This window comes from Sabethes cyaneus, chromosome 3, assembly GCF_943734655.1.
Source record: "Sabethes cyaneus chromosome 3, idSabCyanKW18_F2, whole genome shotgun sequence".
In the NCBI taxonomy this organism is placed as follows: Eukaryota; Metazoa; Arthropoda; class Insecta; order Diptera; family Culicidae; genus Sabethes; species Sabethes cyaneus.
The window spans coordinates 234,958,489-234,984,853 of NC_071355.1; the positions used below are offsets into that span (position 1 = coordinate 234,958,489).

The 26,365-nt window shown below is 42.0% G+C and overlaps 2 protein-coding genes across 3 annotated transcripts in view; one reads left to right on the plus strand and one right to left on the minus strand.

Annotated features, from left to right (window-relative positions):
• Positions 1-26,365, plus strand: part of LOC128743547 (RING finger protein 121) — a 396,237-nt gene that overhangs the window by 235,461 nt on the left and 134,411 nt on the right. The window lies entirely within an intron of this gene.
• LOC128743537 (protein kinase C and casein kinase substrate in neurons protein 1) overlaps positions 1-26,365 on the minus strand; it is a 74,665-nt gene that overhangs the window by 3,376 nt on the left and 44,924 nt on the right. Inside the window, exons 2-10 of one of the 2 annotated variants that reach the window (XM_053840133.1) lie at positions 20,464-20,534; positions 14,990-15,338; positions 14,701-14,810; positions 6,616-6,764; positions 6,365-6,553; positions 5,953-6,300; positions 5,083-5,193; positions 4,385-4,596; positions 4,130-4,314 (exon numbers count right to left, since the gene is read on the minus strand). In XM_053840133.1, coding sequence (XP_053696108.1) covers positions 4,130-4,314; positions 4,385-4,596; positions 5,083-5,193; positions 5,953-6,300; positions 6,365-6,553; positions 6,616-6,764; positions 14,701-14,810; positions 14,990-15,093 — 1,408 coding nt within the window. In that variant the 5' untranslated portion in view covers positions 15,094-15,338; positions 20,464-20,534. The remainder of the gene's footprint in view (positions 1-4,129; positions 4,315-4,384; positions 4,597-5,082; positions 5,194-5,952; positions 6,301-6,364; positions 6,554-6,615; positions 6,765-14,700; positions 14,811-14,989; positions 15,339-20,463; positions 20,535-26,365) is intronic. The other variant, XM_053840134.1, reaches the window with a different exon arrangement.

Consider the following 26,365-nt stretch of genomic DNA (forward strand, 5'->3'; position numbering starts at 1 on the left):
AGCCCTTTGTACCTTTTTAAACCTCTTTCTTGGCAATGGCCATCCTATTTCTCCCTTTGGAACATACATTCATACACATGTTCCTCGCCCTCCCTGTTGACTCCCTCCCAGCCTAGCAGCACCACTTCCCCCGAATATAGTTGTAGGAACTTATTTATTACTATTTTTGGATATTAACAGGTTGCATTAACTGAAAGCCATGCAAGTATGCTGCTTGGGCAGCCAGTTCACCCTTCTGTTACATAGCCAATTATGCATCTGTTTGCTCTCTGAAAATCCCTGTACCGGAGAGAAACAAGGCCTTTTTATATATCTTTTCTCGAGGTGAATATAATTTTAGCGGGGTTGTTGTCCGGCATTCTCACAACATGTCCCGTCCGTTGTACCCTTCCAGATTTAGCAATTTTTTGTATTCTGACATATACTGCCAAAGATAGTCCTAAGTACATAACATTCAACGGCCCGTCCTTTCAAGTCGTCAAAAAACATTGCCCATTTTGCGTGCCCGTAGAGGACTACAAGTCTTATTAAGGTTTTGCATATGGTACATTTGGTGCGGGGGTGAAGCTTACCAGACCTTAGGGTCTTGTGGATTCAGTAGTAAACCCGACTTCCGGCAAGAACATGTCTGTGTATTTCTCTGCTGCAGTTGTTATCCGACGTGATCAACGACGAGGTATACAAATTCGTCCACCACCTCGATCTCGTCCCCGTCGACCACCACACTAATGCTTTTTCGAGTTCCATCGCGCTCGGGTCCTCTTGCTAACAGGTACTTCGTTTTAGACGTATTCACCACTAATCCAACCGTCACCGCTTCACGTTTCAATTTGGTATACTGCTCAACAACCACCTAGAACGTCATTCCGACAATGTCCACGTCATCATGCCCCGTATGTTAAACCCCGCACGTTTCATAACACCTTCTTGCGCAATGTTGACCAGAGGACAGGAAATACCGTCGCCCTGTCGAAGTCCCCTGCGTGTTTCAATAGGGCTTGATAACGCGCCCAATATCCTACTACATAGTCCACCATCCACTAGATAGTACACCATCTATCGTGGCCTTAATCAGTCTTGCAAGCTTTCCGGAAAAGCCGTTTTCGCCCATAATTTTCCTTAGCTCTTCACGGTTGATAGTTTCGTGGGGTCCATAAAACCAGCTTGATAACTTCCCACGAATCTACTTGCTAACGGCAATAGACGGCGAAAGATGATCTGAAAAAGCAACTTATAGACGGCGTTGAGAATTGTGATCGGTCGACAATTTTCACATTCCAACTTGTCGATATTTCTTGTATATTGGGCATATCACTCCTTCCTTGCACTCCTCCGGTAGTTGTTCTGTTTCCCGGATTCTTGCTATCGCCCGGTGCAGACAGGTAGCCAACCTATCTGGGCCAGACCTTTGCGAGATACGTTAAGTTTCTTGTAGATTTTACATGTTTCCTAAGAACGATATAGCTGTTCCATGTCTCCACACTTCATTTCTTCCAAACGGCGCTTCTTATCCCGGAAAACTGAGTTGGTTCCCACTAACGCAACCATTATGTCCCAGCTGTTTCATTGACTATTTAACTAAAACTCTCAATCCTGTTAAAATAAAAGTGTAGATTCGAGAATCAAAGCTTTAAACTTTCCAGTTCAGCTCTATTGAGTAGCCGAGCTAGGAGGTGCGATGCCGGGTGGTTCCCGGCTGTCTGATCTCAAAACCGCGGTTTTGGGCAGACGGCGGAGCCACACGGCCTTGCTAATAGGTAAGTCTAATATAACTTATTTTAATTATTTTTTTCGTTTTAGCTTATGAAGCACCTCCTGCTATATAGTGAAAACTTTGGCCAAAACGAGTTTTAATACTGCACATGGACACCAGAAGAAAAAACCAAATTAATTATTGGAAGCACTTATGAAAACTCAAACGACGCAACACTGTTCCATTCGAAGGACTCCTGGTGAGATTGTTCTATTTTTGCCCATATACCCAGAATCGGGAAGCGGGAGGGACCATCAGAGCACTTGTTTGAAGCGGCTTGCCTAGGGAGAGTGAAACAGTCAACTTTCTAGGGTTAAGCTTGGTCCGATTAACAACACATTGTGGATAATGAGTGGGCTCTTCTCCCCACCTACTGGAGTCATTCTGCATTAAGACGGTTTATTCAACGATTGACTCAGGCGACTTAAACCTTGGAAGGAGATTCTCTAAATCCCTGGTACGTGTAAGTGATGTTGCTTATCGACCAACTCCTTTTTGACCCTTCATACAAGAGTTGGGAAGCGTGACCGATCGTTGAATAAGTACAACTCTTTTTGACATGACGGCTCATTGCTATGAACGGCAGGTGGTACCATATATTCATATATGTACCATATATTCATATATTCATATATACAACATTTCATCTTAATATCATATTATTATTATTGATATCATGTATGTGGAAGGCTGGATGATGAAGTGGATTGCCAACCTGAATCCTTAAGGTCTACAGCCAATATGGCAGTTCTCAATTCTCACAAACAAATCATCACGTGGGTTAAAGTTGGTACATACAGCGAAATTGATTATTGCATGGAAGAATCCTAATGCTGGAAGGCGACTCTTATAACCCCGGAATGCGCACAAGTGCCTCTTCTTGTGGGTCCGCCCAATCCCTTTTGGCCCTTCTGTAACAGCATTAGTGTGAAATTCATTTGATAATCAAATTTGGATCTACTGTAATTCTACCTACATACACTGGCAAGTCCTTGAAGTGATGGTGGCTTTCCCCTACTATTACTATAAAGTTAATTTTTTTATAACGGTAATATTTTTTACAATTTACATAGGGGTCAAGGTTGTTGATAGGATCTAAGATCCAACGGAATGGGACCAGGCGTGAAGGAAAAAGAGGGGAAGACATAACGTTTGAAAAGCGTGTTTTACACGAGCGCGTTTTATTAGGTCGAGATTGTTCACACCGCACCAAACAGACCCAACAGAATGCTGGGTCAACGCGTCCGTCAGCGTTATTTTGACAGTTTTCCCATGTGTTTACTGTCAAATTGACGCTGACGGACGCGTTGACGTTGTTTGGGCCTTTATGCATATGATCATTTTTCATCTACTTCCCGTGGCCGGAACATTACGAAATTAGAATCAATTTGAAATAAACGAAAAATTCTATAGAATCAAAATCTGAAATAAAAAGTGATTTTAGTCTTCCATGTCCCCATAATCAACCACGTCACTTTATCTGAAAATTGTATACGAGATTTATACGTCAAATCTCAAAAGACCAGCACAGATTTTTCCTCTTCCCAAAACCTTGATATTTCTCAGGGAAATGCAGTGGCTAGTTTTTCCACCGTGTTTGTAGAAATCTGCCGGCTTACAACGGCCTTTGTATCCCTGAAGTTCGAGTGGATTGGTCCAGCACAAACGCGTTAGAACATCAATTCTAGTAGATCAGATTTCAGTGTAAGCGATCCAAACTGCTGCCATTATATCAAGAATCGGGCACACCAGTGTACAGCATAGCGCCTACAGGCAGTAAGCAAAACCAATCTCTTTGCAAACCCGCATAACGATGCCAAGATTTTGACACACTCTACGGCACTAATACTATATTTAGTCTTTTGCTATCACACCAACTCTAAAAAATATCTAAACTTTTGCAAAATGTAATAATCAGCAGCTGAACGGGACAACCATGAATAATTTAAGGTCATCTGCATATACAATTTTACATCCAATAGAAAATGCTGACCACACGGTGTTAAAGTACAATGAGTTAGTGCGCAATCCAAAATTGCTTCCTTGTGGGACACCAGATATGTTTTAACAACTTTGATAAAGAGTTGCCCAGCTGCACAGAAACAACTCCAGCTAATGAAAAAAAAACAACTCTGATGCATCCAAGTGTTGTACCTCTATCAAGAAAAGTAGAATGATCAACGCGATCGAAATAAGCTTTGATGTGATACACTGTGCAAATTTGAACGCCTTCCACCAGCAAAAAGCAGCTCGATTTGTATATCAAGCGAATAAAGAAATCAGTTCGTTTATTAACGATGCAGTGTTCCGAATTAGAATAAATCCAGTGGCATAACGTATTTGTATTTTCACACCTAGAACACATGCGAAACTTACCCATTTTAAACGTTAGTTCATCGCTCTCCGCACCCTCGTAATCGTACAAAGCTTTCACCGGTACACCTGGTTCGCCGTTATCAACCAGAATGTTATCGTTTCCATCGCCCTCGTCCCATTCTTCTTCTTCGTCAAAAGGATTGTGTGCGTCAGCTGCCTTTCCGTTGCCATTCGTTCCATTGCTGCTGAAAAATTGCATGTTAAATGGTGATTGATGGTTGCTGGAATATGGTACAAAAATAAATAAATCCTTACGTCACAACCACTGCTACACGACCGGGCGAGTTCCGGGTCGGTGTTGTCACGGCGTCGCTGTTCTTAAGTGAAGCATTTTCCGACTTTGGCGATTCCTGACTCGGTGTCGTGGCTCGCTGCGAGCTGCTGTTGTTTGCATTGGAGTTGTTAATACTGAGCGATGCGGAGTTTCGGTTTATGCTGTTCTTGTTGTTGCTTGAGGGCGGGTATTCCTGGCATGACAAGCAAGAAAGATTAGAAGAACGCTACAAACGTCATACACGGTTTTCGTGCATGTTAGAAGTCTGACTATGGTCTCTATATCGGACAACTATCAGCGTAACAAAATCTACACTACACTGGCAGGACGGCGAGAATACCTTTTCCTATTCACCTTTCTCATAATAAAGTTTATTATGTGTTACTACACTCTAACGAGGCAAAACAAAATTAAAAACATGCAATAGGCCAAATTTTGTATTATGTAAAAAAGAGGAAAATAGTAACAATAGAAAGCAACGAATTACAACATCTATATAAATACGCTACCAGCAAAGGATCGAAGAGCTACATCTTCTACTGAACAATCTAACTTTCCTTAATCGAAAATGAAAAAAAATAAACAAATACGGTAGGTACGTGACTTCTGACGCATTACGTGTACATGTGTGTGCGCATATGATATAATGAAATAAAATATTGAAAAATAAATAAATTACATGCAAATCTTCGGCAACTGGTCGCTGATGTATGAGCGTGATCGGCGCAGCGGGTAAGGCTTCTTTCGACTTGATGCCCTTCGCGATGTCGCGGAATTCTTCGGTGTACTCCTGCAAAAATAGATGCGAATTGGCCGTAGTCTCTTTTGCTTGCTTTTGAGGCGGCTGTGGTTTGGGTGATTTCGATTTTTTGTTTACTACTGAGCTCTATGCGTACGATTTTGTTTGGAGACTTGCCACAGACAGTCTTTCGATTAACTTTCGATTAAAGAATAAGAGAAAAGCGTGCGTAGGAATCGTTTGTTTGTGAAATATTTTCGTTAGTTTTGTAGTGGTTTTTGAAACTATACCAATGTATTGTATTAAATCCAATTTGCTCAATCGAGACGTCGTTAGCATAGTTATCTCTAATTGAAAATAAAAAAATTGTAAGATACTCGTGATATTTCCCTACAAATTTAGGCAAGAACATCATGCCTCATATTGGTCTGATTTTCTTATCATGAGCTGTTGCGTTAGCTTTTGAGGTGACTTATCTTGACGAGTCAGAAATGTCAATTAGCCATACAATGTACAAAGCAAACACGCCTAACGCATTCAAACTGCAAAATGTCAATCAAAACCAAACCAAATATTAAAAAGAAAAAGATTGTTTGAAATCGGCTATGATGTGTGTGATTGCGTATTTCCACCACATTCCATGCTGAAATCAAGAAGATCGACTGACGACAGTTCAACGAATCAGGGTAGTCGGAGCAAATTAAAAACGATGCATAGATAAATAGTTAGAAGGCACTTGACATGTTAAGTTCAGCATGCGAAAGCACAGAAGGGGGTTCGAACAATTTTTCTAATGTTTGAGAAACTTACCACAAACGTAGGCCAACTCATACCCATATTGACGCCGTGGTTGTTGGACCACCACTTCAAGTCCTTCTGGTGGTCGGCGTTGTTGATGGTGTGATGGAATTCCTTGTAGATCTGCGGCAGGCTGGGGTCTTCGGAAATATTCAAACACTTGTGTATCGAGAACAGAACGTTCTTGAAGAAGCGTAATCTGGTTTCCTCCATTTCTTGGCACTTAGCGAACACCGAGGTCATGTCCTCGATGTAGATTGCATTGTATTTATTGATCTCCTGCAGGGACGCTTCGTACCGTTCCCGACATTTGTTCACTTCCTCCTTCGTGCGCGAGGTGCGGTCCTGCATCTTTTTCATCTGTAATTGATAGTGTGTAAATTACTGGTTTCTTGAGCGAAAAATTACAACATTCGCTAGGTACCTGATCGTTGGATAACGATGTATCGTTGGACGCATTGCGTTCCTGGTTTGCTGCCGATCGTTCCGTTTTGCAAGCGGTATGATAGTCGGCCTTACACTTTTCCACCTTTGCCAGGTGCTTTGCCCAGGGTTTCTGTGCCTTCTTGAATTGGTCTTCCATTTCTTTTCGTTCTTTGATTTGAATCATCGTCTGTTGGTTATAGTGAACGAATTAGCATTTGCGTTCTGACGAATGAAAAAATTTCTCCCTACCTTGTGATAATTATCCTTCTGCCATGCTTTGATCTGATGCATCACATCGGTGCAGAGGTTTTCCTTCACTTTCAAGTGTACATCGGAAACCCGATCCGCTTCCGTTAGGATGCCCTTCCATGCTGCTTCGGTTGTGCCGTATTCAGGACCTGGCAAATGCAAAATAGCAATCAAAAGAAAACGTTTATTTACGGTCATTTGAATAATACGAGCGCATATCATTTTTAAAATCTAGGAAAACAGCGATGACCGTAGCTGTAAAATTGAATTAAAATTAAAATATAATTCTTATTCTGGTAAATCGGCACTGACATACCAAACCGAAAACCAAACAACTTTTATCGTACAAACGCAACAGAAATTCATTTTCATTTATTAATTTCGACGGAGTTAGTCCCCTAAAAATTTTTGAATTATCAAAAAGCTTTCAATATTCATTGAGATATATAGTGACTAGTACCTTACCAGAGATGTCAATCACCTACCAATCGAGAATAGAACAAGGGAAGATCGTAATATTCCGCTATAAATTCATATTTAATACCGTAACAATTGACAATATAAATTTAAAATGTCAGACGGCTAAACATCACGTCAACTTTAAACGGAACCTCTTCAGTCACCACAGTCAGCTGTAAACAGAACTTCGCACACAGTGACTGTGTATGTCTGTGATGATCGGAACGATGCATGCAATTGAAACGGATTAATGGATCATTTTATGAGCATATAAAATTTAAAGGACGTGCTGCTGTTGCATGCAACAGGGCAATTGCCCTGCTCAGGATTCCAGCAAGAAAACAGTCAACACAAAGCGTACGCCCCATGCTATCAACCGCAGCTTTCGTAATGCTTTGGGCTGCAAAATTTTTAAATTTTAATCCTGAATGCAGAGCTTGAGTGGATTTGCAATGTCAGTTGGCGAGCACAGTTTAACTTAGGAAAAATAGTACAAATTGCTAATTTCCAGAGCGATATCAATCGTAATTATCGCTCCCCATAATTATTGTTATGATCATTCAAACTTTCTCTCCTCTATCAAACGAAGATTGTTTTCAATAAAATGGCACAGACTTGGTCCCAATTTCAATAATACGAAATAAGTAAAAGCTGAAAAGTAATACTACAGACCGTCAACAGCACCGATTTGGGCTGTTGACATATAAACTGCCCGTTGAAGTAGTTAATAAGTTCATAATTGCGGAAATGAAATAAATATGAATATTATAGTTTATGTTGCTAGTAGCTAATGTTTCATTTTCTAGTAACCCAATGGTAAATGGTGCAACGACATGAAACTTTAAACCAATAAAATAGATTATTATCATTAAATCTAAAACGAGCATTGGCGAGTGATGCAGGTATGTAGTGTATCGTTCTGTTATTGCTCACTCCCCAACCATAATAACTCCGGGGTTCAGTTTTCAGCTGCATCAAGAGAGGCGTGTTTATGCTGACATTCTGGTTTTCTGTGGACCCAATCAAAGTCAAATGAAATGAAGAGGAAGATTGGAGGAAGCTTTGTTGAACCGAATCATGTTATTCAGGGCTTTGTCGACGTCTTCTCTTGAAGAAAGAGTCACTGTCAGCGTGATCTAGTCTTAAATTTGGAACATAACTCTCAACTCTTAGCTTGCAATGTAAGTAATTGGGGTGAAAGTGCAAAAACCGCACTTGTAACAAAAAATGATAAGGCTTTGCACGCTTATTGTTAATACTCCGTCCATTAGACATTTCTTTCAGCAGATTTTTGAGATATCTACATATATCGATTGAAAATAGTCACCTCTACTGCATTACATAAAATTGTAACTTATAAGTATAGTTTAACGCATAGCATAGTTTGAGCGCTTATCTTTTGTACGCGACTGATCTGATCAAAATCATTTGCTGAAATTACTGAAGGAATCATCAGAATATGATATGGCCAAAGAAACTCAGTAAATCGTGAGTACCTGTCATCATCAAACCAGCGATACTCTTCGATGAAAGTTTGGCTGAAATTTCCATCATCAATGAGTGTCGTTGATTTAATGGTGTGAGTTATTGAGTGCCTTTGATCTTATTCCAAATTCTAACAAATTACAAATTCTTATTCAAAGGCTTATGAATAGCGACAGAAGAGATTATAAAAGAATACGGTTGGTCGAAGTCAAGTCATTTCATTCAGCTGACCATTGCTGTGACAAACGATCATAGTAAAAGCAGCAGCAGCAGCAGCAATTCTTCAAATACCAGCAACAGGAGGACTAACACCTAAACAACCAGCTTTCACCGACAGCTTTCAAATTTCAAATTACCATGCCCAACCCAAACGATGCTTTTCAGGGCAACCATATAATCAAGAAGAATCAATATTGAAGTTTTCTTTGTTATTCTAGGTTTTGAAGTAATAATGTCAACTCAATGTAGTCCTACGTCAATCGAGCGAAACGGATATGACGATATAAACTACTTCGAGGAATCAGATTGTCCGCAACCAAGGCATCAACATACATGGTTCGACCATGAGGCATACAAAAAGAATCTAAAACCTGATCCGTACAAATAATACCATTAATATCGAAGCAAAATCCCGATATATCCACAGCATGGGCGTAGCGACGGGGGGGGTTTTGGGGGTTCAAACCCCCCCCAGGAGAAAATTTGTTATACACTTTCAAGCTTGAAATTTCACAGCCAGCTGTTGTTTAAAGTACAGGAAAATGTACGGGGCTGATTGTACGATCTCCGTCGGCGTCGTGAACTTAGAGCCGTGGTGGTTTGTGCTGTTTTAAGCCCCATTTAATGCGACCTTGGGTTACTCGTCGCCCATTTTCCAGGTATCTCGGAAGTCGCAGTTTTTTACTTAAAAAATAAAAAATGTCGCTTTAGAACTGGACGAGCCATCTCGCACGTTGAGTCGCTATGTGCCGGTGTCGGTGGGGTTGTTGTATAGAACCCTTTTCCTTACGACGTGACTGGTTCACTGTACTTTACTGACTTTCGCCAAATGTACGTTGGTAATCTTTCCGAGCAGTGTATGTTACCCTTGATTCATACACCTCCGTTACTCTTCGCTTTCAGCTTGTACTTCGTCAAATGTCGTCCGCAAAGGCGCGTAAGTCTTCCGTGAGCATGGTCTGTCGGTCTAATAGGGGGTTTGTGCATTGTCAGGTTCCTAAGGTGGCTTATGCCTCTTAATCGCAGCGTTTGGCGAAGCTCAAAGTAGGCCCGTTGTCCTGCTTGAATATGCCACTGGATCTCCTTATTTGTGTTGTTATCCGCGGCTACCAGCGATCCCACATACATGAGCTCAACTACGACTTCTGGTTCGTCACCGTCAACAATTACCGTCCGCGAAAAAAGCACGTTCGTCTCATTTGGTCCGCATTAAATCAGACCAGACTAAATCGCAAAATTTAAAAGAATGAGTTAATGACGAATTAAAGAATTTTCTGAGCTACATTTTACTCTAATAAGACTACATAAATGTTGCAAACAGTCAGTGTTATGAGATGATTTTGAACAATTGATAGCTACAAACCATACAGAACAGCAAATTTTGAACGCGTTTTTCTCGAAATAAGATTTTTGTCACTTGGCTCGGTCTGACTTAACAGCGACCATTTGAGCTATTATCATTCATGTATTTGGTCTACGACGCGTTGATTTAAAGCCCAATCCTGCTAGGTTCCGCCTTCAGTCTAGCACAGATGGTCGGTGTTAAGTCAGACCGAACCAAGTGACAAAAATTTGATTTCGTGAAAAACGAAGTCAAAGTTTGCTGCTGCTGTGTAGTTTAAAGCTATCGATCGTTCGAAACCATTTCATATCTCTGGCTGTTTGCAACATTTGATTGATCTTATTAGAGTAAAATGTAGCTTACGAAATTCTTAATCGTTTGCTGTCATTAACTTATTATTTTAAATTTTGCGCCTTGGTCCGGTCTGATTTAACACCGACCAGATGGCCTTCGTCGTGGCAAAGTTTCTGTCACCTGCTTTGCCACCTGGCAAAGTCATCTGCTTAGCCAAGAAGTTTGCTACATTTACTGAGAATCAAACCTCTCTTTTTGAAATCTGATCGTCGGATCACCTTACGAGCGATGTCGAGAATCATACAGCATAAGTTGTTCTTCAGCACACTCGCTGCGTCTTGAAGAGACTCAGTTCTATGGATTTTAACAGCCGAGATTCGAACATACAACGTACCTCAATGCCGGCTGGGAAGCCATAACTTTAACTCTGTTATTTCAATTTGATTTTTTGTCTGATGAGCAAAGCAAAGCCGTGGGATTAAACGTCCTTTCTAAGACTTGATCCCTCTTCATCGACAGACTTCGCAGTCGGCTACTACAGTACAGGACAGTTACCGGGCTAGTACAAAAATCCTACTGACTCTATCTAGCAGCACCGCCTAGCCGAGATTCGAACATGCGACGACTGGTTTGTTAGACCAGCATCGTACCTCGAAACCAACTAGGCGGCATTTGTCTGATGCAGAACACTCAATTTCAACCAGAATAGTTTTTAACTGAAAATAATACTCCATTTCCTGAATAAGCTGCTTACAGTTAGGCTATGTCAGATTTGTCTTGGTAAAACCCCCCCCCAAGGAACTTTTCTGGCTACGCCCATGATCCACAGCAGATGAAGAGAATGGTAGAAGAAAATTATGAAGGCACAGATATAAGTATCATATAAATTACATTTATGTTACTACTCAGGTAACTAATGAGCATTAATATAAGGAGTAAATCAATCGCTTATTAGCATACTGGCATTTTATACTGCCCCTTGTTGCTGTATATCAGTATTTTAACTGCATTGCATCGAGGCATTACATTGCTCAGTTCTGCCTATAAGATGCTTTCCCGTATCTTGTTCTGTAGATTGAGACCGTTAGCGGAGCCCTTCGTCGGCGAATACCAACTTGGTTTTTGTGAGGGTCGCTCCACGATTAGCTGTTTACCCTACGTCAGTTACTAGACAAGTTCCGGAAGTACAACTTGCCAAGGCTCATCATCTGTTTGTCGACTTTAAGGCAGCATGCGATTCAGTCAAATGAAATGAGCTATGGCACGTAGTGCTAACATATTGTTTTCCGACGAAACCAATTACGCTGATTGGATGGATGAATGGACGTTGGATGGACTGAAGCTAGGGAATGCACTCTCTAACCTGCTATTCAGTATTGCCTTGAAAGGAGAAATACGAGGAGTAATCGTGGAAAAAACGGGACTACCATCACGAACTCTCACATGCTATTTTGCCGTATGACGTAGATATTATCGGAATCAACCGTAGAGCAGTGGAAGACGCCTTTAGGTCTTTTAAACGAGAAACAGCGAGTTTCGGACACTACCATTAACACTGTCAAAACGGATGTACATGATTACTGGCAGAGAACGTACGAATCTAAATGATGTTTGCAAATTCGCACACAACTGGTGCCCTACAGAACCATAGTCCTCCCGGTGGACTTGTACGGTCATTAGTCATGGACGCTAAAGGATGTTGATCGACGGACGGGTTGTCAGGATTGACAACGCACCGTCGCCAATAAAGTAAAGTGAGTAAGTAAAATATTAAATAATAGAGTTGTGTCAAACGTCGTCATGATATGAGAGCTCACAAGACCATCGTTAGCCCTTGCAAAACGGCGTTGTGAAAGGTAAAACGTGTTCTCAAAATAAACTATATTCGTAGTAGCACGTCTTACTGCTTCAAAATTTACTTCAGCCGTTCCACAAGGCTTCCGTCGTGGCCCTCTTTTATTTATTTTGTTAGTATGGAGTTTTTACTTGCTTTTCTTTCCGATCACTCGCGAGAGCACACACTTTTACTCGGGCCCATGTGAAAATCGAGGACGTAAGATGTAAAAGAAAAGAAAAATTAATGCAAAATCTGTACCCTAGTGATCGCCAGCCCTCACAGGCAGCTGGTTGCTCACGAGTTGTTTGCCTTGCGAGCGGGCTGTGCAGAAAGACGCTACGAGGCTGTGCTTTCGCGAGTGTTGATCGAAGCCTGATATGGGTAGGGATGAGGAGGGAAACTTGAAACCTGATCTCGAAACGAGAAATGAAGTGCCCAGAAACAATAGTAGCGTCACGACTTCCGACCTCGAAGAGATCAAACAAGTGAAAACTAACAGAGTCGCCGGAAAGGCCGATCTCCGGCCAGAACTTAACAAAAATAGTAAGAAACCACTAGCAACGGCACTTCATTTGATAATTTCGAGTATTTAGAAGTAAAAACAGCCGGATAAATCTATGGATCTACAAAAAGGGCGGTCGGCTGGATAGCTGTAATTATCGCGGCGTTACGTTGATCAACGGCGCCTACCAGGAAACTCTACTCTTGTTAGATCGTCAATCCCCAGTAGCAAGAGATTTCGTAAGAGGTAAAACAATACCAAGGGGACTTTATAGGTGTATGTGATACCACGGATGTAATTTTTACACTCCGAAAAATTCTCCAGAAATATCCGGTGTACAACGTACGTGCACATCATATTTGGGAGTATTTCAGGGCAGCGCACGATACAGTCGAGTGCCAAGAGCTATGGTAGATTTTATTAGAGAACGGTTTTCCGGATAAAACTACGCGACTAGTCAAAGCTGTACTGGAGCGAGCAATATGTAAGCGTGTTTTGTTGCACTCTTGAGTCCCTTTGAACCGCGCAGACGATTGCGGTAAGAAAATAGTATACTGTCTGATATGTTAGTAAAGTTAACAGCATCATTGGCACGGTCAACCTCTATGGGCCAGAGACGTCCTTCTACTACAATCCGGCACCAGAAACAGAAGAGAGACGACCATAGTGTGCATGATAGCTTGCTCAGATCCAAGCTGACTTGTGAGTGATAAGACGCCTAGGATCCTGGATACAAACAGACTGAAAATGTCAGTGAAGATGACCTTTGGATAAAGCCAGAAGGGAGATAAAACCAGCATTTTTTCTTTTACAAAACTTTACTAATGATGGAGATTGGAGCTGGCTAGTTTGCAGAACAGGGGCCGTTGATTGATTCGTTCGTAAATGACCCATGTAATAGCCCGATTGGCGTCGTTTAGAAAATTTAATTTATTATCGCAGAAGCTCGTTGAAGCTATGCGCCATCGATTCGATATGCGCCCTCACTTGCGAACTGCCAGGCCATATCGAGTGTCTGAATGAACACAACGGCACATGAAGTGGAAATGATGAATTACAATCGTCCCAGCAGGCCCGCAAGGCATGCGCAATGTTCAACCAGTTGCGTCCACTTGCCGAGACTCTTGAATCGTATTACATGATACGCGTACTTGTCTGAAGTCCGGTAAATAAATAAAACGGCTGATAAATTGTGATCTGTTTATAAATTATCCAGATGTCTGGTTATCATGGTGAAGAGTGTACTATCTGATAAAAAAAAGTCAGATGCAGTGGAATGAAGTTGTAGAACCTAACTACATTACTTGTGATTCATTCTCAATCACTGCTTACTTTCTCAACATTGCAAAGCCACACTGGCCACAATTCAAATCATTCTGAATAAACCAAAAATGCATCTCAAAAGCTTCAATGAGTAACAAACTGGTCCATAAGATGCCCAGTGCAAGAATGCAGCGATAATTTATGGTTAATTTTCATTCATTCGTGAAACAGACTGGCGATAGCCCCACACCACGGGCCAATGAGTGCCCTCGGACAGTAATAAAATCCAGGGGAAACACACGATAAAAACAATAATATTATAGGGGGTAGAATGTCGCTGGTGTCGACGGTTGCTCCCTTCGCACATATCAACCGCATTGGCCGTGACATTGATTAGGTCATATTCGTTGCGGCTCCGAGTGATTGCTGCATTCGCTACCCTGCACGGGTGCAAACTTAGCAAGGAAATAGTAAGTTTTTGTGCAAAGCTAACACGCTATTTTTTCACAGTGCCAATGAAGAATGCAAACAAACAGTCGGCTGCACGAGTGTTGCAACGGCGCGGTCGATCAGAAATGAAGAAAATTAAGTGTGATTAACAAACAACCACAAAGTTTCCTACCGAATTGATACCAGCAACCAAATCTAGATCAAGTTCTTACTTCAATGATGCTATGCACTCACCCTTTTCAATCAGTTCGCCCCATTTTTTCGACCAAGCTTTCAAGTTTTTGGCATATCCTTTCTCGATTTCCGCTCGCTCTTGTATCAGCGTTTGCAGTTCTGTGCACAATCTGAAATAACAGAAAAATAGCAAATTATGAATAGATATAATAACAAGGTAAAAAACAAGCCAATCAATCATTCACGTGCTCGAATCGCTTGTTATGCAACGTTGTTTGCTATTGATTGTGGCACGGGTGCATCATTCGGTCTGTCTGAGATTGACGATCTAGAACCAAAGCGCACTCACCTGTAGCCATCCTCTATCCGTTTGGTGGTTCGTTTATAGTTGCCCGGTTCCCAGAACGAATCGCTGCCCGCCTGTAGTAGATGATCGTCGCTGTGATGTGACATTGCGTCGTCGTGATAATGTGTGTTGTTGTTGACTATTCTAAATTTACGATTAAACTACGCCTGTCTGCCTGGCTGCACTTGGTTCGCCTGTAGTGCAGGTTCTAGCTAGTGTCTGGAGAAATGTGCACCGAATGCCGACCGAATCGTCGTGCGTCGTAAGTCAGTCCTCGAACCTTCCCAGCCCGTTCGTTGATGCTTCTTTTGCTGCTGGTAGGTGTAGGTTCTGCTACCGAACGAGGAGGTTTCTGCAAGAAACACGTGAGAAGAAATTAAAATATAATTATTACTGCCTGATTCTGTCGCATAGACGGCAGATAAGCAAATTATTATTACAAAGAGTCGCTGCTACTACAAGGGCCAACGCCCCTGGTAAATTCAACATTCATAATTTGTACCTATAAGTAATATGTATATTTTTAAATGATTACCACCTGTGCTCACGATGTGAACTGTGTAAACTATTTTCCAACCTCAAAGCTCATCCATCCACTGTCACTGTATCAAATATTAACTTACACTAGCACGAAATGCACACTGTGTAAGCTGATTGAGGATACAAACAGTTTCGGAAATTATTTATGCCATCAGCAAAATGGAACTGAACACGCTGTAACCGTAGCACACAAACCCCCTTACGGATGCAGGATGGAATGGATGCTGGATGCTGAAGCATATTTGGAGCGATGGAATGAGACAAGCCACATCCCAGGCACGGAGTAGGCACGTTTACAACCAGTCCTTGCAGCCACATATATCGCTTCCTTGAGGTGGAAACTTATTTCACAGTCCGTGGTTCAGTATGATAGTTGGGTTGGTTGGAAACGAGAAAGCCCCGGGAAAGGGGCCGAGGTGTGAAGTGCAAGGTTGCATTTAGATTGGCTGACATTGAAATAGAGCAATCTGCATTGTAAGATATTGAAGTGTGCCGTTCATGTCTATGTTCATGTCTGCTGTGTTCCAGATGAGCTGAATGGTGGAGAAAATTCTGACAAGCTTGTTATGACATAAGCTTGGGATGCAGCGATGATGCGACATAACGACTGTCTATTTTTTTCGTTGTCTTGAATGACCAGAGAGACTCGAAAATCGTACGTTTGAACCAACTAAGAAGGAATGTTGCATTTATTGTGTAATCTTCGTTGTTTTTAAAAGTTTTTGAGGCTTATTAACGATGCCAGCCACGTCTAAATGTTGTTATTTTGAGAATGGAACAGAATGTTAATATGACACTCTTGTGATTAAAAATACTCTGTAGTTCCACCTGTGTCACAGGAGTAAAATTATTGGTGATAAAAGAAGGAATAGTGCTTATGGTAAGTATACAAGTCTCAAACATGGTCGATTCAAAATTCTAAAAATTGTTATGTCTATTTGTAAATTAACGCTTCAAGAGATACCAAAATACCATATTCAGAATTGTACATGGAAACTCTCGCCTCCCAGTTGGCAGTCCCAGTTAGCACGTTTTTGCAGAAGATTACAAATCTCTAGTACCTTTCCTTACAAAGTTATCGCTTTTGGCTCGTGAAGTTAAGGAAAAATAAAGCTTAAATAAGCGATAACTTTGTAAGGAAAGGTCCTAGAGATTTGCAACCTTCTGCAAAAACATGCGTTTTGAGTCCTTCAATAATCGCCTAGAACCATATACTCTTGTAAAATGCAACCAACATATGCTAAAGATGAAAAACTTATTTTTAAAGAATTTCCAAAGAAAATACTTTACAACTCTGCACTCGATAGAGATAGAAATGTCATTTCTTTATCAAAATTGTTTATCTTTATAATTTCTATAACTTTGCCGAATAAATCATGTGTCTATCTACGAACACAAACAAAAATGGACGTGTATCGAGCCTTTCGCGAACGCGAAACACATAAAACGTGTGCTTGCCGTACTCTCATTTGGGTGGTTGGGGACAAGCGGAACCCCTTACAAGTTTATAGTACTCGACTTAAGCTTTAAGATGAAGCGTTGATTTCATAAATCCGCTTACCCCATTTTACCCCATGGGCTCCGTAAAGCTATGGAAATTTAAAGCTTGAATATGCGATTACTCAACAAGTAAAGGTCCATAAGATTTGCAGTCTTTTGCAAAAACGTGTATTTTGAGAGCTTCGATAATTGCCTAGAACATTGTTTTCTTGTAAAAATGCAACTAACAAAAGCTAAGGATGAAAAACCAATTTTTAAAGAAGTTTTAAAGAATATGTCTTATAGTTCAGCACTCGATAAAGATAGAAATTTTATTTCTTCAGCAAAGTTGCTTGTTTTTACAATATTTACAATTTACAATGTCTGAATTTCCTAACACAAAAAAGTTACTTTTTTATTTTCATTATAGTAAGCGATGACTAACGTTTGACAGTTTTAGATTAAGGGGGATATTCGTACGCACAAAAATGTTGAAGACCATAGATAAATGATAAAATGAAAACAAGAGACACTAGGAAAAAAGTTCCACTTTTCGCTTTTTTGAACTGCTATGCAATGGTCGCATTGAGCAGGGCCGTTTTGAATGTTTCTAGTGGCCCTAAAAAGGATGGTTTTAGTTATGCTGGTTCTGTCGAGTGAGAATCAGCGCTTACTTGTGATTTATTATTTTACAGTTTGCTTACTATAATTGTTGGGCCCTCCTTATGTTGGATCTACTTCTTAAATCCGTTCGCTGCTGATGCCGCTACCGTTGTGACGTGTGCTCTTGCCAAAGGTTGAATAGAAAAGAACCTAGTTTGTACCGTGCGGCAGTCTTCAACAAGACAGTTGTTTACTGCGAAACGAAATTCTTCCTCATAAACCTTTTCGCATTTTGCTTGTAGCGTATTGAACTGGCGTCATCCATACCTAGCGAGCAAAGCGATCGCGCGGAAATTCAACCTTGAGCATTTTGATTATTTTCACTACCTATTGGAATAGATCCTCCGTTTAAGGTTCACCAAAAAAAACTTCTATCAATTGCAGCTGTGGGACCTTTTGGAAAAAAGTAAACCCTTGGATTTACTTTTACCGTCTTTAGACATTTCCCTTCTTTATCGACAGATTTCGCAGCCGGCTGTCAGGGTACAGAAAAATGACGTGACCAGTGCAACGATCCCACAGACTCTATCTAGCAAGCACCGCCTAGCCGAGATTCGAACATACGACAACCAACCAACCAACCAACATAACTCGAAGCTAACTGGGTGGGACGTTTTGCGAGTTGCCGGTCTTCGGTACAACGTTTATCTTCAGCTGGTCCATCTCCTCCAGTGATATCTTGGCATAATGGACCTAGGACCAGATCAGGGAAAAAGACCCCATTTTCCTTCACGTGATACTTTTTTAATGAAGACGGTAACTTCCGGCAGGCAATATAACTCCCTGTTCACTCCGAAAAAAAATAACGGCTTGAACATTTCCTTGTGGCCAGGCTTGGCATGCACTTTTCGCTTCAATTTTGATCTTTTGATTACTGCACCTCAGCCAAGTAAAATTTGAAAAAGTGGTGTATGGGGCATTCGTAGAATTAGTTGTTATCTGCAATATTGCTGAAGAAAGTAATGTTCTATCTTTTGTATTTACGGCGCTATAGGACTGTAATGCCGTTGGTAGCAAAAAGAGCGCTCTTTTCGCTACCAATAGGGTAGCAGCCTAATGGCGCCGTAAATACAAAAGATAAAACATTACTTTCTTCAGCAATATTGTAGACAAATACTTGTTCTACAAATGTCTCATACACTATGTTTTCAAATTTTGCTTGGCTGAGGTACAGTAATAAAAAGAGCAAAATTGAAACGAAAAGTGCGTGCCAAGCCTGCTTATGGCTGATCGTCAGCCGCAGAAGGAGATATATTTGCCGTCATCACTTACTTAGTGGGCAAGGTAAAGTAGCTGGTCCACTGCCAGTCGATGCTGTCGACCGTCAAGTAGGTCTCGTCACCTGTTATGACCACGACGTCATGTTTCGCCGGAAAGATGTTTTTCACCAGCAGCCGTTCTTCCTTTTTGATTGCCTGCTACTCAGATACGGCTGGCTTCGGCTGGCACTTCCGCATAAAAATGTCCATTTTGTACACGAACTTTTGCACGTTTAGTTTTGGCTGATTACTCAGACCTCCCGGTCCAAGACACGAAACGATGAGGAACGATTCCTCTCGGTTTTACTCTTAAGCTTCTACTGCGCTTTCTGGTCGCGCAGCACTGTCGAGTGGCTGGAACCAGACTTTAGTGCGAGACTCTCGATTTTCTCCAGAAAAGAGTCTAGTCTCTCTATGTCCAACTTCATCACTCCGGAGTGGAGCTGGTAGTACGAACAAACCATTGAGCGTAGTTGCTTACCTGTTTTCGCCACGGTTTCTGATACCTTTTTGTCAAAAATATCCATTTCCTCCGTTCTTCAAAGTACCTTTTATTTGATAACAGACTAGTTAGTCGATTCAGTGGGTTGAAAAAGTCATCTTTTTGTTAAAATGTTCGGTTGAACAGCCTGAAGTGGAACCAGGAAAGTTCCTTTTTCAAAAGTCTTAATGAAATGTATCAATAGAGAAACTTTTCTCTTCATTTATGATTCTGGCAGATGCGTGTTTCGCCTCTAACTCTTAAGTTTCATTACTTTTAGAACTGGGCTGAACTATTGAGCCAACATCATACGCCATCTTTGCACTGCCGACCTTTGTAGCTCCATAACACAGACTAATTAACGATTCATCATCATGGTAGCGATTACATGTAAACGCTACCCGAGCGTAGCGATCACATTCGTGTATTAATTATTTATTACACCATTAATTTCAGATACAAATGAATCGAACCAGTTCGGGTGGATTTGGTTTCCAATCCGGTGAACCGAGCGAATCCAGTAAATTCCGATCAATGGAATTTGCAAAAAGTTGCAATGGGGCTGTGACTATAGTCATTACAGATTTCGCAAAATCAATTTTGGTTTCCATTTGCCCCGTTATTACCAGCAGAGCAAACGTACGAATTACGCGTCGTTTCGGAAAATTGCCCCCTGTTGTTACTGCATAAAGTAAACAAATTTCAAAGGAAAGATTAACTCATCCCGTGCAGTGCAAAAGCCAATAAAGTCTGTCGAAAACAGCCTCGAAGCACGCTGCATGCTGTCTCTGTCAGACGACGTCTGTTTATCACTTTTCTGTCTCTTAAAAGACGTCATAAACTATTCTAGCATTGCTATCGTTACGTAAGCTTTTTGCATTTACAAACTCTGGCTTAGTTTCAGTTTTACTGTCGCGTAAAGGTGTACATATGCAGGTTTACGATTGCACAAAATCAATAAGAAGCTGTAAGGCACAACATTGAAATGCACACTTTGGGTTTTCAAACAAAATTTTACGATTTTTTTTCTTTTGGTTATTTTGTAATTCACTCACCTCTAGTCGTCGCAGACGATCATCGTGGCCTACATAACCACTGATTTGACAACTCTTAAGTTAGAATCAACCTGAAAAGGTATGAAAAAATAAAGTTGTTAGTTTCGGTCGGAATGCAGAATTAAGTAGTAGAAAAAATTAATATTTCTATTTTACTATTGAATGTTGGATGCACTACTAAACATTTAACATTTAAAATAATCAAATAATCAAACTATCCCGAATGCAGTGACCTGCCTCACGACTCGACTTGTGCGCCGAATACTTTCCACATTAATCATCGCCTAAGCGCGCAGCAGCCCTTTTGAATTCAAGAGGAGTCTCGCCATGACTCATTTGCCGATCATAGGCAGTACAATACTGAGCCGGGCAGCCTCATAAATCATTAATGAAAGTACACCATCACCCTGACACTAGGCTAGCTGGCGCAAGCTCAGTTCCAGCAATCGACTCATGAATTAAAGGATCCGAGCCGTAACTCAACTTTCTATTGAATTTAAGTTATTCCTCTGTGCAGAGAGCGAAAAGTAGGTGTGATTATGTAACAAAACTTGTAAAACAATGTGCGTCACAGAAGCGCGGTCTAGTTCTCAGTTCTGCGCAAAAAATGTGCAACTTTGTTTAATTTTCAATTACGACTTTCATGCAACAAAGACGATTATCATCATCAGCTGAAAGTTGCTAACATGCAAATTCGATTATCCCAACCTTGACTGCAATGATTAAGATAGCGACACGAGAAGTTGGATGCCATCGATCGATGCCGTCGAAGATTGAAGGACGACATTCCCGGCACACAATCGGGCCCGGCGTTCTCGAGCAGCCAGCCACACAATGTCGAAAGATCGTGATTGAATCGTTTATTTTCTCCGATCTCTTTGGTGCGATTATTCAGGTGTGAGTAAGTCGCGACAGCGAGCACGATTTAGCAGGTGTTCTCCACCGAAGCAAACCGCACCGGCAATGGCAAGTTCGAGGTTTTCCGGCATCCACTTAATGGTGTTATCCACCCAGCAAACCAGAGCGGGCGGGGATGCCCTAGAGCCGGCGGCAACGCGTGAACTCCGATTTTCTGACTTCGCTCCGAGCGTACAGAATGGAGGGCAAAAATATGCGACTCAAAACTTGTAACTTGAAAAAGATGAAAAATCCTCGTCGACCGTAACGAGATACAGTTGCATGATTTTCACACCTATTTCTTCTGCCTGACGAGCGTCGTCACCGTTGCGGGCACAGCGGAAAAATGAGGTGGCCGACTGGGCGTTGTGTCACTCGCCCGCCCGGAATGGGAAAAACTGCTGCCACCACTTTTGCTGATATAACGATGAACGTTAAAGAAATGTTGCTTTGTTGTGGCTTGTACAACGGATCATTTCACGGAACAAGTGTTGGATAAAAGGTTTCGCTTATTGCAACCCAGCAGCAAAATCTACAATCATTTATCAGTGCTATCAATAATGGTGGGTGTGCAAACAATTTTCAAATCCAAATCCGAATTGAATTCGGGGCGGTATGTTAAGAGAAAGGCGTGAATATTTTGGTCTCTTTCCAGAATATAAGTTTTAAAAATAACTGAGAAAATTTGTTAGCTACATGAACCTAAAATTTATAGGTTCATGAGGTTACAACACAAGTTAAAACATATGATGTTGTCATTCATTGACCCATAAAAGTTATCCTAAATATCAAATTCCAAAATTCAGCGGCCTAAATTTGTACAACAATAAAATATCCAAAAATTTATATTAATATTTTGCGAAAGGGTTCGGCTATTTAATTGTCGAGTTCACTTACTTTTCCTCCTTACACCGACAAGCAATTCACTTCGTCTTCTTGTAAACAAAACTCACGAACCAGAAAAATGCACAAAAACTAATTAGCGATACATTATCGCGTTGGGTAAAAAACCCGATTAAACCATCGCGTCAAATCCACGTCTAATTCAGCAGCACACACACACATCTTTCTAGCAAGACCAGTCATAAACAACGCACGTCGTCTGCTGCGCGCTAAACGGATGGAAACCATCGAATTACGGTCAGCTAGCTAAGCTAGCTTTTCCCTCGCTCAGCTAGCCGGTCCACAATCAACCGGTACGACTACGGGCGGCCAATTTGATTTTCCGTCGCTACCGGCACCTTCCGATAAATAGTGCAGCGTAAATTACCTACCACTATCGCCGCCGTCACTGATAGCATCATCACAGCTATAAAGTAAAGCCGTTTAAGGTGCTAGATTTCATCCCATTCACTTACGCACACACGGCAGTTGGAGTAGGGAAAAATCGGTAGCAGCAGCGGCGGCGGGTCGAAACGAGATTTCTCAATGGATCAATTGCTTCACTTTTATATTAATGTGGAATGCACATAAAGTGAAAAAGTGCCGCCGACAGGTGTTTTTTTTTTCGTCCCACGTACAGAAGAAGACCGGTTTCTCAGCTGTAACTACTCACTCGCGCACATCGGAGGGCACATCTCCTTCGATATGTGAAACTTTCTGCTACAATTACCTATCAGTTTAAGCGCAGCACACCACCAAGCAGCAGCACCGGCACCGCACATCATTGTATGGCTAACTTAATTAATCGTTCTATAAATAGAGGACGGCACTCACGAGAGAGCAGACTCCCCCCAAAGGAAGGAAACCCAAATTCCGTGTAAACAGGCGCGATTATTTAGCGGAGGCCAAGGTTAAGGTGAAACCTGAACGATCTTCTTCAGGTGGAATGCCACCGTAGAAAGTGCTGCGGCAAACTGGATCTACAGCGGAAAATCATCAGCATATTTTATTTATTTATTCATTTATTTATGCATATTATTTTAGCACGTGACATTTGGCGACACTTTCCCTACGGACGGATGTTGACTGGTGGTGCTTTGCGGTGAAACCGCAAACTGACTGAGATGAAGCTAATTTAAATTAGATTCGCTTTCCCAAACGGTCCTTTGCAAGCAGTAGAATAACTAGGTACGAAATGTACAATTTAATTGAAGTACTAGGTAGTAAGCATACAATTTGAAGATTTATGCTAAAGATTGTCAGTGAATCGAATGAATTTGCTGGGGATGTGGTACTAAACTCAGGTACTTTTACCACTAACTAAACTAAAGATCGTTTTCGAATACTTTATTCGAATAAGAAATGTAGCACCAATACAACACAATGTAACCTAGCCGATTAATTACAATATCACAAATAAGACCCCTAGTCCCAGTCCCAAAGCTGAGTGACTGTAACGTAATAAATTATACTCTACGGCTCTCCTTTATGATTTTTACAATGCCGCTTAGCGAATTGCCCTAATAATTATTACTGAATTTATGGTGCTGCTTTAATATATTATACTTTAGCGGTAATTAGCTTGCATGAAATACCACGCGGATAGGCAATTGAAAGCCCAATATTAAATTTTATTGACCATGGTATTTTAAAACATCACAGAGTACGTTGGTACGTTGAAAAGTAAGAAATATCAAAAACGCTCATTCGCAACTACATCGCATCGGTGCGTACAGATAGCTCTTATCGAAAAGCGATAAAACGAGGCAGACTTGTTTTTTGATGATAGTTTTTTCCGCAGCTGGTACTATCAAAGACGCGAACCGTTAGGTATGTAGGTCGGTATGTGGCGATTCCGTAATTTTAACGATGAGTAATTGTGACGCGCACGGGAGGCCTTTTTACGTTCCCTGAACATCACCTCCTTGTAAAATAATGTCGTCTAGCAAGCGTCATAGAACAAACATTATTTTATGAAAATGTAAGTAACTTTTTCTATACTGCTCCCTTACCAGCCGAGTGCCGAGGTGGCTCTGGCCGTATCAAGAATTCTTCTCCATTGTACTCGGTCCTGGACTACTCGTCGCCAATTCGTTGCGCGTCTCGACACACGCGAGTCGGCTTCAACCTGGTCGAGCCATCTAGCACGTTGGACCCGTCGATTCCTGGTGCCGGTGGGGTTTTTGGAGAGAACAGATTTCTTTGCACAGTCGTCCGGCATTCTTGCGACGTGGCCGGCCCACCGTAGTCTCGCAACTTTCGCCAGGTGTACGAAGGAAATCTCTCTAAGCAGTGCCTGTAGCTCGTGATTCATACGCCTCCGCCACTCTCCGCTTTCCGTTTGTACTCCGCCAAAAATAGTCCGTAACTCCTTTCGTTCAAATACGGCTAGTACACGTATGTCTTCCGTAAGCAAAGTTACTGTCTCAAGTCCGTAGAGAACTACCGGTCTGATTAGCGTTTTGTACATCGTCAGCTTTGTACGGCGGCGCATGCTCCCAGGTCGAAGCATCTTGCGGAGGGAAACTTCCAGTTCACCTCCATCAATAGTCACTGTCCGTGGGAGGCAAATGTTGCTTTCTTTGGGGCCACTTCCTACCATATATTTAGTTTTAGACGCATTGATTTGTAACCCTATCCTCCGTTTTTAGTCTGGCGTAGATTGCCTCCGCCACCCCAAGGTTTCTAGTAATGATTTCGAGGTCGTCTGCGAAGGCTAGGAGCTGGCTACTCTTGCTAAAGATCGTTCCTCTCGTGTCGATGCCCGCTCGCCGGATCACACCTTCAATAGTGATATTGAATAACATACAGAATAATCCATCCCCTTGCCGTAACCCTCTGCGCGATTCGACAGGACTCGAGAGTGTCCCCGAAACACGCACGTAGCACATCACTTGCTCCAGAGTAGCTTTGATCAGCAGCGTCAGTTTGCCCGGAAAACCATACTCCTACATAATCTGTCATAGCTGTGCTCGTTCAACTGTATCGTATGCTGCCCTGAAATCCACGAAAATATGATTTCTGGAGGATTTGTCGGAGAGTAAAAATTTGATCCGTAGTAACACGGGTCCCCATAAAGCCCGCCTGATGCTGCCCTACGAACTCTCTTGCTATTGAGGATAGACGACGCAACAAAATCTGGGATAGCACCTTGTAGGCGGCGTTGACCAACGTGATGCCGCAGTAATTACAGCAATCTAGCTGGTCGCCCTTTTTGTAGATGGGATAGACTACACCTTCCATCCACTCCTCTGGTAGTTTCTCCTCCTCCCAAATCCTAGAAAATATCCAATGAAGTGCCGTTGCCAGCGGTTCTTGGCCATTTTTGTAGTGCTCTGCCGGGAGACGGTCCTTTCCGGGGGCTCTATTATTCTTCAGCTGACGAATTTCTCGCCAGATCTCTTCGAGATCGGGAGCCGCCCCGCTGTTGTCGTTTGTAGGCTCTCCGAGGTTAACTTCCATTGCGTCTCCTGCTGCTATATCGCCGATGAGGTGCTCATCGAAATACTGCTTCCACCTGTCGACCACCTCACGCTCGTTCGTGATTAGATCCCCTTCCTCGTTCGTACACATGTCAGGTTTGGGTGTGTAGCTCTTACGAGTTTGGTTCACTTTCTCGTAAAACTTGCACGTGTCATTAGCCCGGAATAGTTGTTCCAGTTCCTCACGATCTCTGTCCTCCTTCTGGCGCTTTTTCCTCCTCAGGATCGTGGTCAAATCATTCCACGCTCGTCGATACTTGGCCAAATGCTCTCTCGTGGATATGCTTAGGTAAATTTTCCAAGCTCTGTTTTTCCTCTCTATTGCTTGTTTGCATTCCCCGTCAAACCAATCATTTCGTGCACTCGATGTTTCCACTCCTAGCACCGCGGTTGCGCCCTCGTTCACGGCCGAGCGTATCATACTCCATCCGTTTTCGAGGGTCGAAGCAACTAGCTCCACAAAAGAAGGCGGCTTTATCGCTAGGTATAAACCGTCGATAGGTTTGAGCGCACGTGTACTGCTACTAGATAATGGTCCGAGTCGAGATCCGTACCCCATAGGGAGCGTACGTTGATGATGTTCGAGAAAAACCGGCCCTCCATGAAAATATGGTCGATTTGGTTTGAAGTTCGTTGGTTAG